Source organism: Astatotilapia calliptera, chromosome 10 (genome assembly GCF_900246225.1).
Source record: "Astatotilapia calliptera chromosome 10, fAstCal1.2, whole genome shotgun sequence".
In the NCBI taxonomy this organism is placed as follows: domain Eukaryota; kingdom Metazoa; phylum Chordata; class Actinopteri; order Cichliformes; family Cichlidae; genus Astatotilapia; species Astatotilapia calliptera.
Genome location: NC_039311.1, coordinates 2137221 through 2157196, shown reverse-complemented (window position 1 = coordinate 2157196; position 19976 = coordinate 2137221). Strand labels below are relative to the sequence as shown.

The window sequence follows — 19976 nt, the reverse complement described above, 5'->3', positions numbered from 1 at the left end:
GTTCAGCACGTTTCGTGTGTTTCATGTGCTTTATGTGCCTGATTAGGATGACATGCTTGTTATGACTCACGAGTACTCTGCTACACCCAGCACCTTAACCCTCTCCCTTCTTTGTGTCGTCCAGTCCCGAATACTGCCGGCATCGTCGCGGGATCCATAATCGCTGTCCTGTTGATCCTCCTCATCATCGCCATTATCCTGTTCTGCTTCTGCCGTGCCCGTAACAGGAAAAAGTACGAGAAGGAAATCTGCAACGAGATAAGGTACTCGATGAGATTTGGCCCTCAGATGCACACAGCTCCAATCTGATGGATTAATATTTTGTATTACTGTCTAGTGTTTGGTGTGAGAGGTGGAGCGTGTCAAGGTTACGTAATGTTGGATTACAGGGGGCGCCAAAAATGCCATAGGTAACCTGTGATTATTGGTGTCGGCTCAGCGTGTAGCATGATTGGTAGTCACACACACACACACACACACACACACACACACAACGACCGTGGAAATGGTTTTTATCTCTCAGCGTTTTTATTTTTTTTACCCCTCCTCAAATAAACAGCTGTGGTAATCAGTTTGAAAGCTTTGTTCGTTCTGTGCGTCCTGCTTCGTGTTGCTGCCGGCTGCCCTCCCCCTCAGCCCCCCCCTCCGCCACAGCCACCTACTCTAACTCCCCTCGACGTCCGACTCTTCGTCCGGCCTGTGGGCTCTGCACCATCGCTCTGCCGTGGACTGAATCTGTCTTACACCACAATGTGACACCGCTCGCGCTGTAGGACACAAAGGATTAGACCAACAGTCCTGTCTCGCGCACGCAGACACACATTTGCTGAAACGCCACAGCATGAAAGTACGGACTAAACAAGCGCCGGCCCCTCAGGCTCAGTTTGATTGAGCATTTAACTGGATTATTGCTGCTTATTAGCTGTTAATGTGGTGGCAGAGGGAGTCGAGGGCATGGCTGTGTTTGGATGCTCGGCTCAGTCTCTCCAGGCTTTCGCAGTCGGCGTGACTGAGCTGCGGAGACGATGCCTGACCAGCTGACTTCAATTATTTGCCCTTATTATCGAGTCAAGTCATGTTTCATTTTTAAATGACTCGCAGTCGATTCGTTATGTTCCTCGCTGTTCCTACCTGTGGACTTTCTCTTGATTTGCAGGGCATCACAAAATCATTCTCAGTGTATTTGACACCAAGTCCACGATGACGAGTTTCCAGGTTTGTTGTCTAAACGTGCTGCTGTCTGTTTCCCCCCCTCAGAGAGGATGTGCCCCCTCCCAAGAGTCGCGCTTCAACTGCTCGAAGCTTCACTGTGGCCAGCCAGCGCTCCTCACTGGGCTCCATGTCGCCTTCCAACCTGCACGAGTATGCCCTGAAGCCTCAGTACGACAAGATTCCCTCATCAGAGGAGTACGACAGGCCTCCGAGCCAGGCTCCGGTGCTGCCGCCCTCGGCCGGCAAGATGGCCGGCTACAACCTGAGTCGCATGGGGGGCATCCCTGTCATGGTTCCTGCCCAGACGAGGGACGGTTCAATCGTCTAGCAGATCGTCTTCACGGGAAAGGACTGTGCAAAGAGAGGATGGAACGGAAGGAAGCGGGACAAAAGCTGGGATGGATGCACTCGCCTGATTTTTAGCTCTTTATTATTTACATACGGGAATATTCTCTGCTTATGGAGACCCGGCTCTGCTGTGGTGCTGAGAAGAGAATTTGAGTTGTGCACAACAGAGTAAATGAAGTTTTTATCAAATGCAAAAACATACAAAAAAACTTTTATGAATTTTGTCTCCTGGACGTAAAGTTAGCGTGGGTATAAAGCAGACGGGCAAAGTAAATATCTATTGTATATATGCATGTTTTTTTGTTTAGTTTCTGTTTCCTGTCTGTTTTTTAAACATACATGGCCCCTGCTGTAGAGTCGTACTGTATGTTTAAAACAGATCCAGGCCCCTGAGTGGCCTGCTGTACAGCTGTATGCATGCATGTATAAAATTACAGCTGTGTGTGCGTGAGCGTGTGTCTGTGAGGCAGTATAAGTTTCTCTTTCATTTGCTTTCTTTAAAATACTAAATAACTGTTTGATCCAGTCTTCACTCCTCAGAGAGGCTCGTTAGGAGGAAAGTCACAGATCTGGTTTAATCCCTGCACCGAGTGCACCGACTGCTTATGTGGGTCAGCCGTTTTCTTTCCAACGCTTCTTCTGTTGTTTGAATTGTCCACTGTGGGGTTGGCCGGGGATTTGAGGGTGGACAGGATTGGCTGGCGGCGAGGGGGAGGTTCAGCCGAGCAGATCTTGTGATTGGGTGTATTATTGCTTCTTGAGTGAGCTTGAAAAGGAGCAGTGTCCATCCCCCAACTCTTCTCCAGAAAACTTTGAAGAGGTGTAGAGAAATAACGGAGGCCGCTGGACAACAAGGTTCACCGAGCACTCGGCGCTGATTATGTTTGACTGTCCGCAGGCCTTTAACCACCCAAAGGACGTGTAGGCGTCCTGAACGGGTTAAACACCAAGTTTGAATTCATTGGTAGTAGCTCACCCCCCTCAGAGCTGCCACGTATGCAGTCCTCTGTATCTGAGGTGCATTACAAGGAGCCTGTATCTTAATTAACCTTCTCTGTGTGGTTAATGTGAAACCTTTTGTGGCTTAATTAAGATGTTTTTTAATGATGTAAAGCAGGATGAAGACAGTTCCCACACAGAGAAACAAATGGTGAATATTCTGTGTGTCTACGTTATAACCAGTCCAAGTTTATCTTGCTCTCAGATCCTGTGAACGTTGGTGCAGTCGGTCGGTTTAAGTTGCCACAGTGACGTCGGTTATTTAATTCCCATTCTTCCAAAAATCTCATCTTCTATTTTCTAAGAAAAATAAAGGCAGTAATTTAGCAGGAAAAGCGTTTCTTTTCACTCTGACGCCTTATTGTACTCCTCGTTTTAGCCTTACAACTTCTCCTCCGTTCACTTCCTCACAGCTCAGTTATGATGACTTCTATCGTGCCTTGTTTTCCCAGTTGAGTTGCGTTGTAGCGCGTCTGCCACTGGTGCAGTAACATCGCCCTGCATGGCCGCCAGTGCCACGACATCAGAAGAACAATAATCTATACGCAGCCTGTTTTGTACCTTCTGTTGTCCCACTCCCACTTACCTCGTACGATTTTTCCCACGGCTTGCAAAACCTTTACGACTGTCTTAAACCTATTTTTTTATTCCAAAAACATGATTTTGTTCTTCTTCTTTTTTAAACTTCATTTTAAACCTCAGTAATTGATGTGCTTTTTAAGAAAAGAGACAAAACAGCTAAATGGCTCTGGCTGTACGTATAAATATTTTGTCAAAGTAACCCTATCTAATCGCAACAAAACGAAAGATGTAAAGACGACACTGTCTATATGGATGTTTGTGATGCTCTGCTGTGCTTGACAAATCTATATCTAGGAGGGGGTTAGTGCAGAGAGCGTGTGCGTCAGGTTTTCGTGTGTGAATCCCAGTATCTAAGAGGAGGTGACAGCTGTAGAAAAGTCTTGGCCCCTGGACTGCAGATTTGATGTAACACCAAGAAAAGTGAGATGTGGGCCTGTCTAGACAAAGAATTACATCTGTCAGATCTACTTAAACACTCTTCTGTGTGCAGGTTTGTGTGTGCAAGAGAGAACTGGCTGATGTGTTGCTGAGGGGAGTTTGTTGTGGGCCCTTGTAGGATTCTCTTTAGACCCTTCACCTGCTGGCAAAGTGTACAGAGCTCACAGAGGGGCTCCTGCTACTGTCCCCCTCTGTGCTCACATTAATAACTAATATTACTAACCGTACTAACAGTAGCTTTGAAATCAACCTGCTAATACTATATGAAGATCTACTTTTGAGGTTTGCACATGCGTGGAAACCACTTTTCTTTTGTGTGTGTATCATTTGTGCTTTATTTTTGAATAATAAAAGTCCATGAAATAAGGAAACGCTTGGCTGTTGTCGTTTTTTGTTTCTCTGAGCACTAAAACGTTTATCTCCCGTCCAGCAGCGCGCTCACTGGGGACCCGGTCTCCTGTCCAGCTGATTGTGATTAATTTCAGGCAGTCGCTGAGTTCCACCCCTTACACCAGGTGAGGTGACTTTCTAACCGCTTAATGACCGCCATTAGTCAAAGAAGCAGGCAGGCGGCGATTGCGCCTGCCATTTCCACTCCACGCCGTTCGAGCTCAGAATAAACACGCAGAGGTTTGAGCCCACCTATTCTGTGCGCCGCTTACATCGACTCATCGTCACTCCCTGGTTGCGCCGTTCGGTCTCTGGCATCTTTGCCATTTGTTTCCGTGTTTGCTTAGCTTTTTCAATTACAGCCAATTTCCTCCCTTAGTTAATGTGGTGGGTAATTACGTTTACTGCAAGTCTGCACTAATCAAACTTGTGCAAAATTTGCTTCCTAATTAAGTATGCTGAATGATGTGAAACGCCTGGGTAACAGCTGTCGCGTCTTTCTATTGCAATCACTGTCCTCAGCCTCTTTATACACTTAACATGCTGGTGATCTTGACATGCGGATGGATCAATAGATGATTATTAGCCAAAGGCTACACCGCGTGCAGGCTGTGGGCAGGCAGTCAATAACCAGACTAAAGCACTTAGCAGCACTGCTAAGTGGACGTCCATCGCTGTAATTCGATGTCAGTAACAGATAGGGCCACGGAGCATTGATCTGTGGCGAGTCCGAGTCTCCCGTGGAACCTAATAGCTCCCCAGCAGTTGTGCACATCGGGGTGTGTGCAGCTGCACTGATACCAGCGCAATCTCAGCCACCTTTACAAATGGACGTGACTGGATGTAATGGCACTTTTATGGCTGCGCATTCCAAACATTCATTAAAAGGACATTAGTGATGTGTGCTAGTGCACGTGTAGAGATGAGATTTATGGAATAAGCGCTGTTCTCTCATTGAATTAATGTACAAAGAGTCATACATCATCAGTCTCCTCCAGCCCAATATCCATTTGTAGCATTTTTTACCTCTTGTCCTCATTCACATAGCTGAGGGGAGAGAGTGGTGGTGCACTGAGCACCTGGGGATTTGTGCCTGCCTCTCACTTCCCCGGCCCTCCCCCCACCTTCTGCCTGGCTAAGGTATTAATTGTTTGTACAGATAAAGGAGGCTGGTACAGCAGAAAAAAAACACCAAAAAAACCCTCATTGGTTCTCCAGGAGGGTTTCCTTGGCAACCTTATCTGGTTGTATACAGTCTAAGCTGGCTGCTAGAGGGATGATTTATCTGCCTGCTAACAAAAGAGGCCTCTAAAAGCACAGGTCTCATCAAAGTCGCTATCCTCCCGCGTGATGTCTCCTGTCACAGACGCTAAGCTTTCTGCCATTTTTAGAAACCTCCCTCAGGTTGGGAGAGGGTTGCAGGGGGAATTCTGGGCAGGATGGTGGAATATGCATAATGTGAAGAGTCGGCTCCATCGGCACAGCAGTACATTAAGTTTTTGGCTCGGCGCTCTTAGCACTTTGGATGCAAAAATGGCACACAGATTATGATGTGAAAGTAAGCTTTTACAGCCACGTCGGATGAATGACTGAGGAGTTCAGCCCTTTTTGGACGTGGCCCCTCTCGCGTTTTGGTCTCTATAGTATTCTGATGGATACAGAATCTGGATTCTCCCTGATGTCAAAACGGGAAGCTTTAAGTCGTACGTGCAATGCTGCAGCACTCTTCAGAAGCTTTTAGCTTCACGCTCTAAATCCAGCACCTTCTCATACTTTAATGGTCATAATATTAATGTCACACATGTGGGATACTGGATGTGAAAATACACCTAAAGCTGACAGCCTGAACTTTAAATGCATGTCACCGTGCCATGTCAGAGGAACGGGAATGGGAAAAGGAGGCGCAACATCAATTTGTCACCATGCAAACAGCCACAGCTCTCAGCCATATGTCGCCTTGAACAACCCGCACGCCGAGGCTGGAGACCGCGGAGGATGCTCTGTGAAGAGGGAGTTGAGTCGCAACCTGAGCCAGTCATCCCGCCCTGTCTGCTGTGCCCACCGACAGCCTGGATCTCTCGTGGGGCCCACCCAGCTGGCATGTACTCATTTGTCAGACTTGGAGGAAGAGACCGCTGGTACACCAACCATTGCCCCCTCCCACATCCTCCACGCATCCGTGCCTCGCCATTTGGTCGATACGGAGTCATCCGTTTAAAGGTTGACGTCTGCACACGCTGCATCTCAGCGTCATCTTGGGTCACTATTTTCGACCGCATGCCGCTCACATTTGGATGACTAATATGTGACTTTTGATGAATGACCTTCCCCTCTGTGCTCAAGGGAGGAAAGGGGAGCAGAGGCGGATTCACGCTGAGATTGCACTCAGTCCAACAACATGTTTTTTCCCTCAAGATCCTGTTCTCTCTGCTCTCTCTGGACTGATTTTGGTGAGCTTCATGGATCGGTAAAGTGATGCTCATCTGCACATGTGACATTTTTACTGGCAGGGAGATCACTGTGTGTGGCAAGAACAAAAACGAAGTTCCTTAACCGCACAATGCATTGGAAAATAACCATGTTCAGAGTTGGTCCTCATCACTGAAGCATATGGCAGTGGAGGACAAAGGAACAGTGAGAGCGCCAGATCAAACGGCGTGCTCAGAGAAACGACTCCTGGTTTAATATCCTCCCTGAATACTGTACTAGATCTTCAGTCACCCAGTACCTCTGATCTTTTGTCCCAGCCCTGTGCCGTTATCTCCTATCTCCCTTGGCTGAAGCTGAGAGATTGGAATCGGGAGCACTGCAGTTAAAACCTCACACGGCAAGATGGAGGTTACAGCTCGCCGCAGTCGTTTACAATGTGATTTGTACTTTTAATCTGAACCTCGGCCGGACTCTATTATAGGTGATCAAGCTCCAATGCCGTGTCATCGGGAGGGCACAATCGAGGCCAACAATAAAATGTAGCCTCGGGCCACAGTTTCCCTTCTTTTCTCCTTCTGATGATTGGGGTCATCTTTGTTATTACCACAGTGATGTCAGTGATATATTACGTGTGTGAGTCTCTCAGTGCCTGTCCATGTGTGAGTTCATATATATCAATGCTGGCGTGTGCTTCCATGTTTCCTGTGTGGCCACAGTCAGGGCAAAGGTCAGGTTACTGATTTAAGGAGATGGGGCGATCCCAGTTCCCTCTGCACCAGCACAGCTAACACTTACACCACCTCAGGCTGTTCCAGCTGAGAAATTAAGACGCATGAAGTCGCAGTATATACATGCTTTCTCTCAGCCGCATCACTCAGCTATGCAGATGACACACAGCTTTATGTCCCTATGACAGCAGTTAAACATAATGCTTTAATACAGTAATTAGAGCACGCTGTAGGCATTAAAGGTACTGCGCTCAGTGGTTTGAATTATATCTGTCTAATAGACTGCAGCTTGTTCACAAACTAAGGTTAATAATGGAGTTCCATAGGGTCTTAGGACCAATATAAGGCAGTGTTCTTCAGGTGCAGAGCATAAATTTTCACTGCATCATAAGCCAAACGATGCACCAGTTAGTTGCATAAACAACCTCTAATTTTCTGCTTCTGAGTTCAGATCAAAGGTCGTTGTACTCAGCCCTAAGAATCGTAGAAACATGGAGTCTAACCAGATACCTCCCCTGGGTGAAACGACCTTTGACTCCAGTAACACTGATGAATCTGGGAGTCGGTTTTGACCAGGATATGTCCTTCACTGTGCACGTTAGACAAATATGTTGGACTGCTTTCTTGCATTTGCAATATCTCTAAAATTAGAAACACCCTGTCTCAGCGTGATGCTGAGAAACTACTTATTACTTGTAGGTTTAACTATTATAATTCATTGTCATCATGAAGTCCTAAAACTCACTGATAAGCCTTTAGTTGGTCCAAAATGCTGCAGTGAGAGTGATGACAAACGTCTTCCATCTCAGCTTCTCTTCATAGTTGAACTGAATTTAAAATTCTTCAGCTGACACAGCTGAAATCAGGCCTCATCTCATTTTGAAAACAACATTTTTATTAATCACTCTGCATTGACTCATCAGTTATTATTCATCTCTGGCTCTCCTTCACAGGGCCTCTTCTGTCCCGCCCCTCGCTGAGCCCAGTTCTGCTGAAGGTTTCTTCCTGTTAAAAGCGGGTTTTTCGTTCCCACCGTCACCAAACGCCTGCTCATAGAGGGTCGTCTGATTGTTGTGGTTTTCTGTGTTATTGTACGGTGTTTACCATAAACAGTGCGCTGGGGCAGCTGTTGTGATTTAAAACAAATGTAGTATAGTCATCAAACTGGCACTGGGACGCCAGTGGTGCATCTTGTGGGTTATTCTGCAGGTGTTTTACCAGTTCATAAACTTGTGAGTTTGGATGTTGGGTGATTGCCTCAGGTGTTACTCACTGAGTGTAATTTAGTCAGGATATTAAACATTAAGTGATAATTATTTTCACTTCTGTCGCTGTAAAGGTAACAGATGTTTTTGGACCACTGCTAAATTAACTGAACTTCAGGAGGTCTTATTTCCAAAGTGTCCACCTGTTTCTGATTCTAAAATTCCTGCATCTTAGATACTCTTTCTCATTTCGAGGTTGCTAACATCTGCTGTCTTACTGGTGTTAGTTAAGCTTGCAGGGCCGTGTAGATGCTACCTGTTGGCACAGTGTAGCAGGCTGAACTGTCTGTGTATGGGCTGACAGGAGCTTTGAGATGTGTTGGTGCTGCAGAACAGAAACATAACGTGGATCTTTGCCAAACTTTTGCTGTTGTTTGAGGAAATTTCTGTTGACTCTGTGCTTGCACATTGACTCTAAGGCTAACGTCTGTTTGCTCACTGGGTTTTTACCGCAGTCTTGTTGACATGTCATAGCAGGAAACTCACAAAGGGTCATAGTAAAATTTGTAATGGCTGCCCATTAGTCTCTTTTAGGATAGTTTACATGCTGCCTCAATGGGATTACATATGAAGTTAATGAATGGAAAAAGTAATTAAGTTATTATTATGAACTTATTTCAGTTTGAGTTTCTGTCTCTTCTGTATCGGCACCACTGTGAATGCACAATGAGACACAATTTACACATTGAAAACAAAGTGTTGCACATGCCACACGTGTATATTCACTGTTTTTCTGCTCAGTATGAGAGAAACTAAAAATTCACATGTAGCTGTTTTCCCTTTTGAAACCTGAGCTTTTGCCTTACAGTGGATTAAAACGTTTCCATGATTAATTTGAGCTTTCACTATAACAGTAACAACAGAATAGAATAGAATGCCTTTGTACATCTGTATAGTGACAATAATGAGATACAGAGCAGAACAAATATATAAAATGCCCAAATATACAATCTGATAAAAAAATATATATCTATACACAGAAAATAAGGAAGCGTGTGACAGTTGCCCTTTAAACCAGTTTGTGATAATTAGCATGGAAGATAATCACTATTTTAGCAACAGCTGCTGAGGCTAACTCCTCCTCTGTGGTTTATCCGATGCTCCTGGAATTATTCAAGTTAAGAATAATACACTCTCCATACTGAACTAAACTTGGAAAAAATTAGTTACGTGAGAAAAAGACCCACTTTTGTGGCTGACTTTGTGAAACTTGCTTCCATCTTTTCTTATGTGAATATTTTGTGTCTGTAATGTGTTGCATAATATTTTGGATGTAACGGTTCTGATCAGAAATGGGAAAATGTAATTAGGAGCTCTTTCATAATGTTGTCTGTAAATATCAGACTGTTATAAAATCATTTACGTTTCTTTTCCCACACTGATGTTCAGTTTACCAGTAATAGAAGACAAAAAGTCTGGGAGGGAAAATGAACCATTAATCTTAGCTGATTGTTTTTCTGTTTCCTAGTTAAAGTCATTATTTCTGCTAGTTACACGCCTGTTTTTTAACATGTACACACTGTGAGTTTGGTTATGTACTATATGTACAGGAGTAGGTGTGACCCTTCTTTCCTCCACTTCCTCTCCAGGTCACTGTTAAAATGAGATGTCAGTGGATGGTGCATGCCCCCAGCAGGCCACTTGTTGTCTTCTTCTTATCCTATAGTAGGTTTCACACTGCAGATGGTGTTCAGCTCTCTCTATTATGACCAGAACTGTTCAGTGTCTGCTCTGCTCGAAGAAGGTCAGAGTCCAGACACCAAATATCAGCTCTGTACATCCTCTGCATTCAGTCGGGATGTTCCACACGAGCTGGCCGAACCGTTGGTGTTCAGCTGAAGCAGCTCCTGCAGTAATTAAAGTTCATCAGTCTGCACTGGCAGATCTGAATCTCACTGCTAATGAGGCCCCGCCGCATCAAACCCATGAAGGTCATCCGAACCTGTCTTTGTTGAAATCAGACGAAAAGAGCGGCAGGATTAGGGCGGGTCATATGATATCTAGGTCAGCGTGAAGAAAGAATACAGAGCAGGTAGGAGTAATAAAACACAGTGTGTCTGAGAGTGCTGCTAAAGCGGCTATCTGGTTGCGTCAGTTGTGACAAAGACTTTTTCCTCTGTTTTCTTCTGCCACACTGCAGCTGTGTGTGTTTCCTTTTGAAGGTCACTGCTGTGTAAAAACACTCCTGTTTTCATTGCCGCCCACAGAAAGCCTGAAATACCCTCCATAAGCCCAAAAACACATTGAAAGACAACTTGAGTATTTCTGCTGGTCTTACTATAGCAGGAACTCTGACAATATTATATAGCATTTTTCCACCATTGCAGCAAACTGTCATTCAGCTATTCAAACCTCTTATGTCCAACATGATGATGCTGGGAATCTATTAATCTATCTGCTATGACCAGGCTGTGCATCCTCCTCTGACTCCTCCTCTTCTCCTCACTATAAACAGAAGCTCTAACCGGCTCCACTGATTGTGTGTAAGATCACATATGTCTGAAGAATTATGGTCATTTCCTCGGGTTCAGTGGAGGGCTGTGTGCACTCTGCTCCAGTTCAGCATGTGTATATATATGAGAGCAGCTCTTCCTCTTTTCATCTCAGGCTTTCCAGATTTGTAATATTACCCCACCAAGCAGCTGTGTTACCATGAAACGACTCACAGTGACAAACGAATGAACTCCTTTTTGAACAGGCTGAGCATTAAGTTAATCCTGAACAGACAGCTTCACTGGTAGGCTCGTGTTTATAGGCTTTCTCTTCTTTTTTCTAAGCAGAGGAGTGGAAAATCTAGGGGAACATTACCACTGAGAGTGGGATGCCTTTCCTTTTTTACAAACAGGAAAATATTTTTAGGAGCGACCGAGCCAAGTTTGTTTGGAGGTGATTAGAAGTGTTGTCAGCGGGGAGAAAATACTGAACCTTCCTCTTTTTTGTAGGGGAATAGGGTGGCGTGTTAGCCAGAGCCAGTGTGTGGTGCTACATGAGATTAAGACGATGTGGAGCTTGTATGATCAGGTGATGGGCAATGTGTGGTTCTCGGATCGCTTTATTATTCTTATGAAATATGATCTTATTTCCCAGAGACTGGCTTTGTTTGCAGTAACACTGAGATATAGCACCGAGGCGTCAGATTCCTGTTTGCTGTGGGTTCAGGTACAAATACAGGTGTGCCTCCAGTTACGACACAGACAACTCTTAAGTGCAGGCTGACGATCGAGGACCGTCAGCCTGCTTAGTTTCTGTCATGTGTTTAAGCTCACAAAGGATATAAATGTCAATCAAGGAGCGTCTGGCACGCAATGCTGTTCTTCAGGTTTGACAGCATGCGTGATTGTCAGTGTTGAAGCAAATCGCATTTGTGCATTGGTCAGAGGAAGTTGACCTCGGCAAACTGGTTCTCTGCTCGTGAGATGACAGGCACAGTGTGTGCTATCTGCTGTGGATGAGCCCTTTGTTGCTCCCTTTGTTTCACTTTGCAGTCCATCAGTGTGCACTGATGCCACCTTGTGTCGAAAAGGTGAATTACATAAGCAGAGTTTTGTGGCCATCAGTGCAGAGGCGGGGACATACAGGTCATACCTGAGGCTTGTTTCAGTGCAGGTTCCAGCATTTACTCAGTGTTAAAGGAAGCGTCCTTTCTAAACTCTATTTGAATATTTGCAGATTGTTACTCAAAAAAGCAAAAGTGTTAGACGTCACTTGTTACTTGTTGTAATGCGTTACTTTACTCAACCCCAAAGGTTGATGCTGTTCATCTGGATGTTTCAGTGGGAAAAACATTTCACCATCATCCAGGTGACGTCTTCAGTCTCAGCTGACTGCAGGTTTCAACCTTATAAACAGGACATTTGCATAAAGACTGAAACCAGCACCACTGAAAACGCTGCGTCCAGATGAACAGAATCAACTTTTGGGGGATTTACTTACCTGGATGACTGAGCGTGCATCAAGACGTCACTTTACCTAATTACTCCCTACTCGTTACTTTTCTTCTGCGTTACTCCATGGACCCGAAACACCTTCCTGTAACAATATGAACCTACAGACACACACACACACACACACACACACACAAATCCCTATCCTAACTAGAAGTTTTGGTCAACACCAGCCTTACATTTACAGTACCACTGCTCTACTGGATGCCAAATATTATAATATTTTCACTATGTTGAAGTCACGTTTCTATCTTGTGAGCCAAAGTCTTCAATTTTTATGCAGTTTTCATTTCCATATGAATTTGATTGTGTAACCTAATTACTAAGACATTTTACACTCTACTAAATAAAATAGGCCCACTTTTTGAGTTTTGATGGTCGAGCTGCATGCTGGTAGAAAACATTACCAGCAACTCTGCTGATGCCAGCTTCATATTTGGAATTTGTTTTTCGGGAGTCTTAGTGAGGCAGCACGTCAGCATTTTAAATTGAGCAGTTTTAGCAAACAAAGCGAAAGAGCAGCGCTTGAAGGAGGAAGGTGGGAGCAGAGCAGTGTTGGGGTTTGTTCTCTAGCATTGTTAGTCTGTACCTGCAGCTGTGATTTGGTGCTATGTAAATAAAACTGAGTTGAAGTGTAACTCCTTATTTTGGAACTACACTAACACCGGTCGTATGTAGAGACAACATTGGTTCACAGTTTTGTGTTCAGAGGCTAAAAACGAGGCCTTTAGAGACCTTCAAGACCAGACTCTGTCTCCTTGGAAGCAAAATATAAAGAAATGAGGTGTCCAAGACTTTTGGATGGCACTATATTTGACACAGCAACGTGTAGTTTATATATAAATGTTAAACTTCATTGGCTCCACATTTCCAAATACCAGAATTGCCTGTTTGAACTTTAGTGATTGAAAACTGAAGACTGGGTCCTGAAAGAGTCCAGATCAAACATTTTCTTCTTTTTAACTTTTGAAATCTACCGTTTTGTGCGTACTGGTCTAGACGGGCAGGATTAATGAGCACCTTCTGTTGGAAACCATAAAAATCACAGTGAGCTTATTAGCAGCCAGGTTTGCACAAAAACACTGTCGTGAATTGATGTAAATGTAGTTCAGACTGCAGGAGGTCGTTGGAGAGAAGTGTTCTCAGCTGTTTTTCACTTTAACGAGCAAAGTAAGAGATTAATGTTGAGTCACTGTCAGGATTTCATCACATAAAACCTCTACGTACTCTGTACACCGCCGGAGCAGGTTTATTATGTCTTTGTTATCAGTCTGATAAAGAAATCACACCACAGGATCCCATTTATCAGACCCCCTGCTGTCACACATCATTAATCACGAGCTTGAGCCTAACAGCGTCTCATTAAAAGCTTTTCTGACTCTTGATAACAAAATCTGGCCATGGAAGATGTGACGTATACTACTATTCTATCTATGATATAGATGATATTCAAAGTCTTCACAATTTCATGTTGGGAAACATAATTCTGAAATTGTTCTAAAATGTGTAGACTTTTTAGCAGATTGGTGAAAATCTGCCCATTTTTGCTGATGCGACGCCAGGTAACCTAATTAGTTGCTAAATGTTCCTCCAGCTGTTTCTTTTGTGCTGCTTAATTTTCTCCATCCAAACGTTTTTGAGACACGACGCTGTCATCAAATTCAAAATTTAAGTGGTCTCTAAAAACAATCTCTTTTTAAATATTCGACGTGGTTTCTTATGTTCTGTTGTGAATATGAGGTTTGCAAGCCGCTGCCTTCTGCTTTTGTTTCTGAAGCTTCTTAAATGTGAAGTTTTGCTTCTTTGATTTCTCTAAACTCCCCTGCTGCATGTCTCCTTTTCACCTCACGATTTTTAATCAAATGACTTGAAAGATTCATTCTTGTTCTTGTTCTCTATGGGGGCTCTGGCTTCCTTCAACAGTCCAAAGACATCCATGTTAATTGGCTTCAGTAGATGTACGTGTGAGTGTGAATGTGTTGGTCCTGAGATATGGTTCAGGCTGGTTTATAGGCCAACCTTGCGTTTCTTTGACAGTAGTTGTCAAACGGTAGCTCTTACGCAGAGTAATGGTTTGTCTAAAGAGTTTCATCCACGCCATAAGACTTCTTATAGTTTGGCGCCCTCTGCTGGTCCAAAGGCTGAATTACCCCCATGCTGTAGCCCTATATCATTTCATACGTGCAGGTCTGAGAGGAAAAGCAGCGGTGACTGACGCACCCACGCGCCTCAGTCAGAGGCGGCGGCACGAACCTGTAGTTACTCAGTGTAATGCCAATAACTCTTGCATCTGCTCATGATTCACAATTCTGGGGTAACCATCAAGTTTTCTCCTACATCAGCAGGGATGTGACACGCTGTACGTGACAGAGGATTAAAAAAAGAAGTATTAATGGCACACACAACCTGTAGCGCTATAAAAACACTGGTGGGTGAGAAGTGGGGCCAGGACACATCACATATGGCGTCTGTGCAAAGGCGGAGAAATAAACACCCAAACACAGGGTTAGTACACATTTTTTAATAACATGGCACAATTTACATAACACAAGTTTAAATGAGGAGCATGCTGAAGATTCAGTCGCTTCATTTTTTCTCATTGTACACGATCTAGAAAGACTTCGTTTTTTCCCCTGTACACGGTAAACAGCAAAAGGTTTCTCGTTGAACAATCTTTTTGCGATACGTATCGACTAACCACTATGGCTCGGGTGGACAATTTCATGTTGGATTAAAAAACACTGCACGACATGATATCACAGAGTTTGAAGCGCACAACTAAACCTTCAGTGGACTACTAAAATAGATCTCTGCTTGTTAGAAACAAACCGTCCATGGTTGAGACTTGCTTTTTTTGTATTTTGATTTTGTAGGTACAACAACTTAGGAAAGCACTTTAATACACTGTTTGACCAACAGAAACATGTACTTTACACTCCTCCGCTAGGGCTAATGTGCCGTCATGGTGTTTAATGCGCTGCATTCTCCCCAGAACAAGACTGGTGTTAACCAAGAGGACAACAAAAAAATCCATCCACACATTTGTGCTGCTGGCTTTTTACATCACAATTTAATATTCAGTTCAATGGGATTGTCACCACAGATTATTATAAGACAAAAATCATTTTGTTTTTTGTTAAATCTGAAACCCTGTGCGGATCAGTTAAAGCTGCATCTGTCAGCACGGACGCAAAGTTAATGTCAAGTCTGCGTTGTGGAGAGAATACAGTCCTTGAATGGTACACAGTGGCACGCAGTCAGTAGTGTTGAAGGCCAGCTTTCAGAAAGGGAACCGAGACATTTGTTGCATAGTTGAATCTGGGGATCTGGTACAATGCGAATCACCTGCGTCAACCAAACGATAAAGAAATTGCAAAAAGCACGTTCTGAATCATACTCCTGTATTTACATCTGTCAAAGTAAAGCTTTCGAAACACTCTTTTGCATATTTGTACCATGAATTTGAATCCATACAGGGCGAGCACAGCGACTGTACACATTATCTACACACTCAGTGCTAAAGTACCTGTACAATCCAAAGTTGCTCATTCTGACTCCACATCACTTTTCTATACAAGAGAAAGAATGCACACGGAAAGCTGGAGCAAAACGGGAAAACAAAATCTCTGAAAAAAAGCTTTTTTTGTTCCATGATTATTGTCTCTTTGTAGTTTTATACAAAAACGATTCATTGCATGGGCATCTGTGTGCCCACATAAATTATTCACAGCTATGTTACAGTCTTGCTTTGCCAAAGCTAAGTGCTTGGTTGTGAGTTCAGTGTTGGTGAGGCACAGGGCTGCAGGGCCACCGCGTCTGCTCGCCTCACCGCGCCTCGATGTCTTTGTGAGCCGGTCTGTCTCTGATATCTGTGCCCAGGGGAGTAGTCCGTCTGGGCGAGCCGGGCCGGGCGCCCAGTGTGGGAATGAGTGGGGGCGGTGCACTCAGAGACGCGGTGGGTGGCGTTTTGTTCAGAATACCATTCTGATGGGCGGTGGCTGCGGCGGCGGCGGCGGCTGCTGCCGCTGCGGCTGAGGGACTCACCCTGGAGTAGTGCATGCCAGCGAGTCCGGGGGCCATGAGGCCCGGGGCAGGGTGGGGGAGGTGTCCGTCGAGGGCGGGATGGTGCACCGCGGGGTGGAGGCGCCCGTGCTCGTAGTCCTCTCGGAGCATGTTGAGGCGATCGCGCTCCTCCAGTTGGGCGCGCTCCTGTTCCCTCCTCTGCTCCAGGGCCAGGGGGTGGGCGTGGTCGCGATTAAAGTCGTGAGGCTCGCGGTCCCTGTAGGAGCGCTCTGCCTCGTACAGGCGCGGCCCTGCCAACCGGTGCAGAGGATCGTTCCTCAGCAGCAGGTCCCTGGCCAAAGGGTCTCGCCTGTGAATGTCCAGGCCCCTGTAGGGGTCTCTCATTGGGTCCCAGTGGAAGGGAGGGTAGGGGAATCTGTCAGCTCCTGGGATGGGACTGATACCCATAAAGGGCGCCACGACTCGAGTTCTCTCTAGGCTGCTGATGCTGTTGATGGGGTGGACAACGGGCATGCCCATGGACACAGGCACTGAGGAGGGAGGGTGGAGATTAGGGGTGGAGGACGCCTGTTGCAGGTGCTCACTGGCCCTCTCTGCGCCTCCATCCTGCTCCTCCTTCCTCTCCTCCTTTACTTTCACCTCACTGCTCTTCTTCTGGTGCTCGTATGGCAGCTCCGCCTTCTTCTCCAGGACATCCCTCGTCAGGCCACCGTTGGGACGTTCCAAGCTGGTCTGCCGGACATAGGGTGACGCCGATCCTCTGTTTGACATTTTGTCCTCCGACGCTCGGCCGTCATGGATGACAGGCGTGTCCTTGTCACTGTGCTGGCTGTCTTTGAGCTTGTGGTCGTCTGTGCCGTTGTCTTTCCATGAATCCGAGTGCTCCCTTTCCCTCTCTTTGGCCTTGTTCTCCTTCTCCCTCTGAGGCTCTCCAGAAGCAGGTGGCAGGTGGTTCCTGTGGTGCTCAGGAGGTCGGCTGTGGCTAAGAAGGCTGATTGGATTGACGGGGACCGGGGACGGATGGCTGGGATGACGCTTTTCAACAGAGTCCCTACAGGCACAAACAAGGTTATGAGAGTTTTACGTTTGGAGTTAAATAACTGTACAGAGAAAAAAACATTTTATGGAAAATTATGATTATGTAAAACATACAGGAAACATCTTTAATTTAAGCCTTTGCCAATCTGCTTATCACCACCTGACTGATGCTGCTGCTGTCTCGTCTACATGACTCTGACTCAACTAAATTCAATGCTGCTGCTAATTAAGGAGCTGTTATCAAATATGGGCGATGCTAACCTTTTCCTCTCTCCTCCCCCCAGCAGGAGCACGAGCTCGCTGATCATAATTCACGTCGGCAGTAATGACACTCGGTTACGCCAATCGGAGGTCACTAAAATCAATATTGAATCGGTGTGTAACTTTGCCAAAACAATGTGGGACTCTGTAGTTTTCTCTGGTCCCCTCCCCAATCAGACCAGGAGTGACATGTTTAGCTGCATGTTCTCCTTAAATTGCTGGCTGTCTGAGTGGTGTCCCAGAAACGATGTGGGCTTCATAGATAATTGGCAAACCTTCTGGAGGAAACCTGGTCTTGTTAGGAGAGACGGCATCCATCCCACTTTGGATGGAGCAGCTCTCATTTCTAGAAATATGGACAAAAATGGATTGGGGCTGCAGCTGCAGTAATGCAGACACTGCACCGGTCCGTCGTGGTGAAGAGGGAGCTGAGTGTAAAAGCGAAGCTCTCAATTTACCGGTCGATCTACGTCCCTACCCTCACCTATGGCCACGAGCTGTGGGTAGTGACCGAAAGAACGAGATCGCGGATACAAGCGGCAGAAATGAGCTTCCTCCGAAGGGTGGCTGGCCTCTCCCTTAGAGATGGGGTGAGAAGTTCGGCCATCCGGGAGGGGCTCAGAGTAGAGCAGCTGCTGCTCCACATCGAAAGGAGCCAGCTGAGGTGGTTCGGGCATCTGACAAGGATGCCCCCTGGGCGCCTCCTGGGTGAGGTTTTCTGGGCATGTCCCACCGGGAGGAGGCCCCGGGGCAGACCCAGGACACGCTGGAGAGATTATATCTCTCGGCTGGCCTGGGAACGCCTTGGTGTTCCCCCGGATAAGCTGGAGGAGGTGGCTGGGGAGAGGGAGGTCTGGGCCTCTTTGCTTAGGCTGCTGCCCCCGCGACCCGGCCCCGGACAAAGCGGATGAAGATGGATGGATGGATGGACAAAAATATGACTATCCAGAGTTGGGACCAGGAAGCAGAGTTGCAGTCTTACACGCCTCTCTGCAGCTTCTCTCCTCCTGCTACCCCCCCCAAAAACCCATCTCCATAGAGACTGTGTCAGCTTCCAAAAAGACAAAAAACAAACTAAAAACCAGCAACAAACAACTTAAACATAAACAATCACAAAGAAAGAACAATACAGTATCCACATCTGAACCAAAGAGTAAAACAGTGAAATGTGGATTATTAAATATTAGGTCTCTCTCCTCCAAGTCTCTGTTAGTACATGACTTAATAATTGATCAACAAATCGATTTACTCTGCCTTACAGAAACCTGGTTGCAGCAGGATGATTGTGTTAGTTTAAATGAATCAACACCCCCGAGTCATTCTAACTACCAGAAACCTCGAAGCACAGGCGGTGTGGCAGCAATTTTTCACACAAGCCTATTAATTAATGAAAGACCAAGACAGACTTTTAATTCATTTGAAAGCCTGATGCTTAGCCTCGTCCACCCCAGCTGTGAAACTCAGAAACCAGTCTTACTTGTTATCATCTATCGTCCACCTGGGCCTTACACAGAGTTTCTGTCTGATTTCTCAGACTTTATATCTAATTTAGTTCTGAGCTCAGATAAAATAATTATTGTGGGTGATTTTAACATCCATGTAGATGCTAAAAATGACAGCCTCAACATGGCATTTAGTCTGTTATTAGACTCAATTGGTTTCTCTCAAAATGTAAAAGAACCCACCCACCACTTTAATCACACTCTAGATCTTGTTTTAACATATGGCGTAGAAACTGAACATTTAACAGTGTTTCCTGAAAACCCTCTCCTGTCTGATCATTTCCTGATAACATTTACATTTACAATAATTGATTACACAGCGGTGGAGAGTAGACTTTATCAAAGTAGATGTCTTTCTGAAAGCACTGTAACTAAGTTTAAGAATATAATCCACCCACTGTTATCATCTTCAATGCCCTGTACCAACATAGAGCAGAGCAGCTATCTGAACGCTACCCCAACAGAGGTCGATTATCTTGTTAATAATTTCACCTCCTCACTACGTACGACTCTGGATACTGTAGCTCCTGTGAAAACTAAGGTCTCTAATCAGAAGTACCTGACTCCGTGGTATAATTCTCAAACACGTAGCCTAAAGCAGATGACTCGTAATCTGGAGAGGAAATGGCGTGTCACAAATTTAGAGGATCATCATTTAGCCTGGAGAAATAGTTTGCTGCTTTATAAGAAAGCCCTCCGCAAAGCCAGAACATCTTACTATTCATCACTGATTGAAGAAAATAAGAACAACCCCAGGTTTCTCTTCAGCTCTGTAGCCAGGCTGACAAAAAGTCAGAGCTCTGTTGAGCCAACCAT

At 45.3% G+C, this 19976-nt stretch overlaps 2 protein-coding genes across 18 annotated transcripts in view; one reads left to right on the top strand and one right to left on the bottom strand.

Moving 5' to 3' along the window:
• cxadr (CXADR Ig-like cell adhesion molecule) overlaps positions 1-3950 on the top strand; it is a 38720-nt gene extending 34770 nt beyond the window's left edge. The window contains exons 6-7 of the mRNA XM_026181672.1: positions 125-263; positions 1258-3950. Coding sequence (XP_026037457.1) covers positions 125-263; positions 1258-1540 — 422 coding nt within the window. The 3' untranslated portion in view covers positions 1541-3950. The remainder of the gene's footprint in view (positions 1-124; positions 264-1257) is intronic.
• An 11437-nt stretch (positions 3951-15387) lies between these two features.
• The window catches only part of auts2a (activator of transcription and developmental regulator AUTS2 a), a 349430-nt gene continuing 344841 nt past the window's right edge, over positions 15388-19976 (bottom strand). For all 17 annotated transcript variants that reach the window (XM_026183217.1, XM_026183218.1, XM_026183221.1 and 14 more), the window contains one exon: positions 15388-17410. In XM_026183217.1, the coding sequence (XP_026039002.1) occupies positions 16162-17410 (1249 nt within the window). In that variant the 3' untranslated portion in view covers positions 15388-16161. The remainder of the gene's footprint in view (positions 17411-19976) is intronic.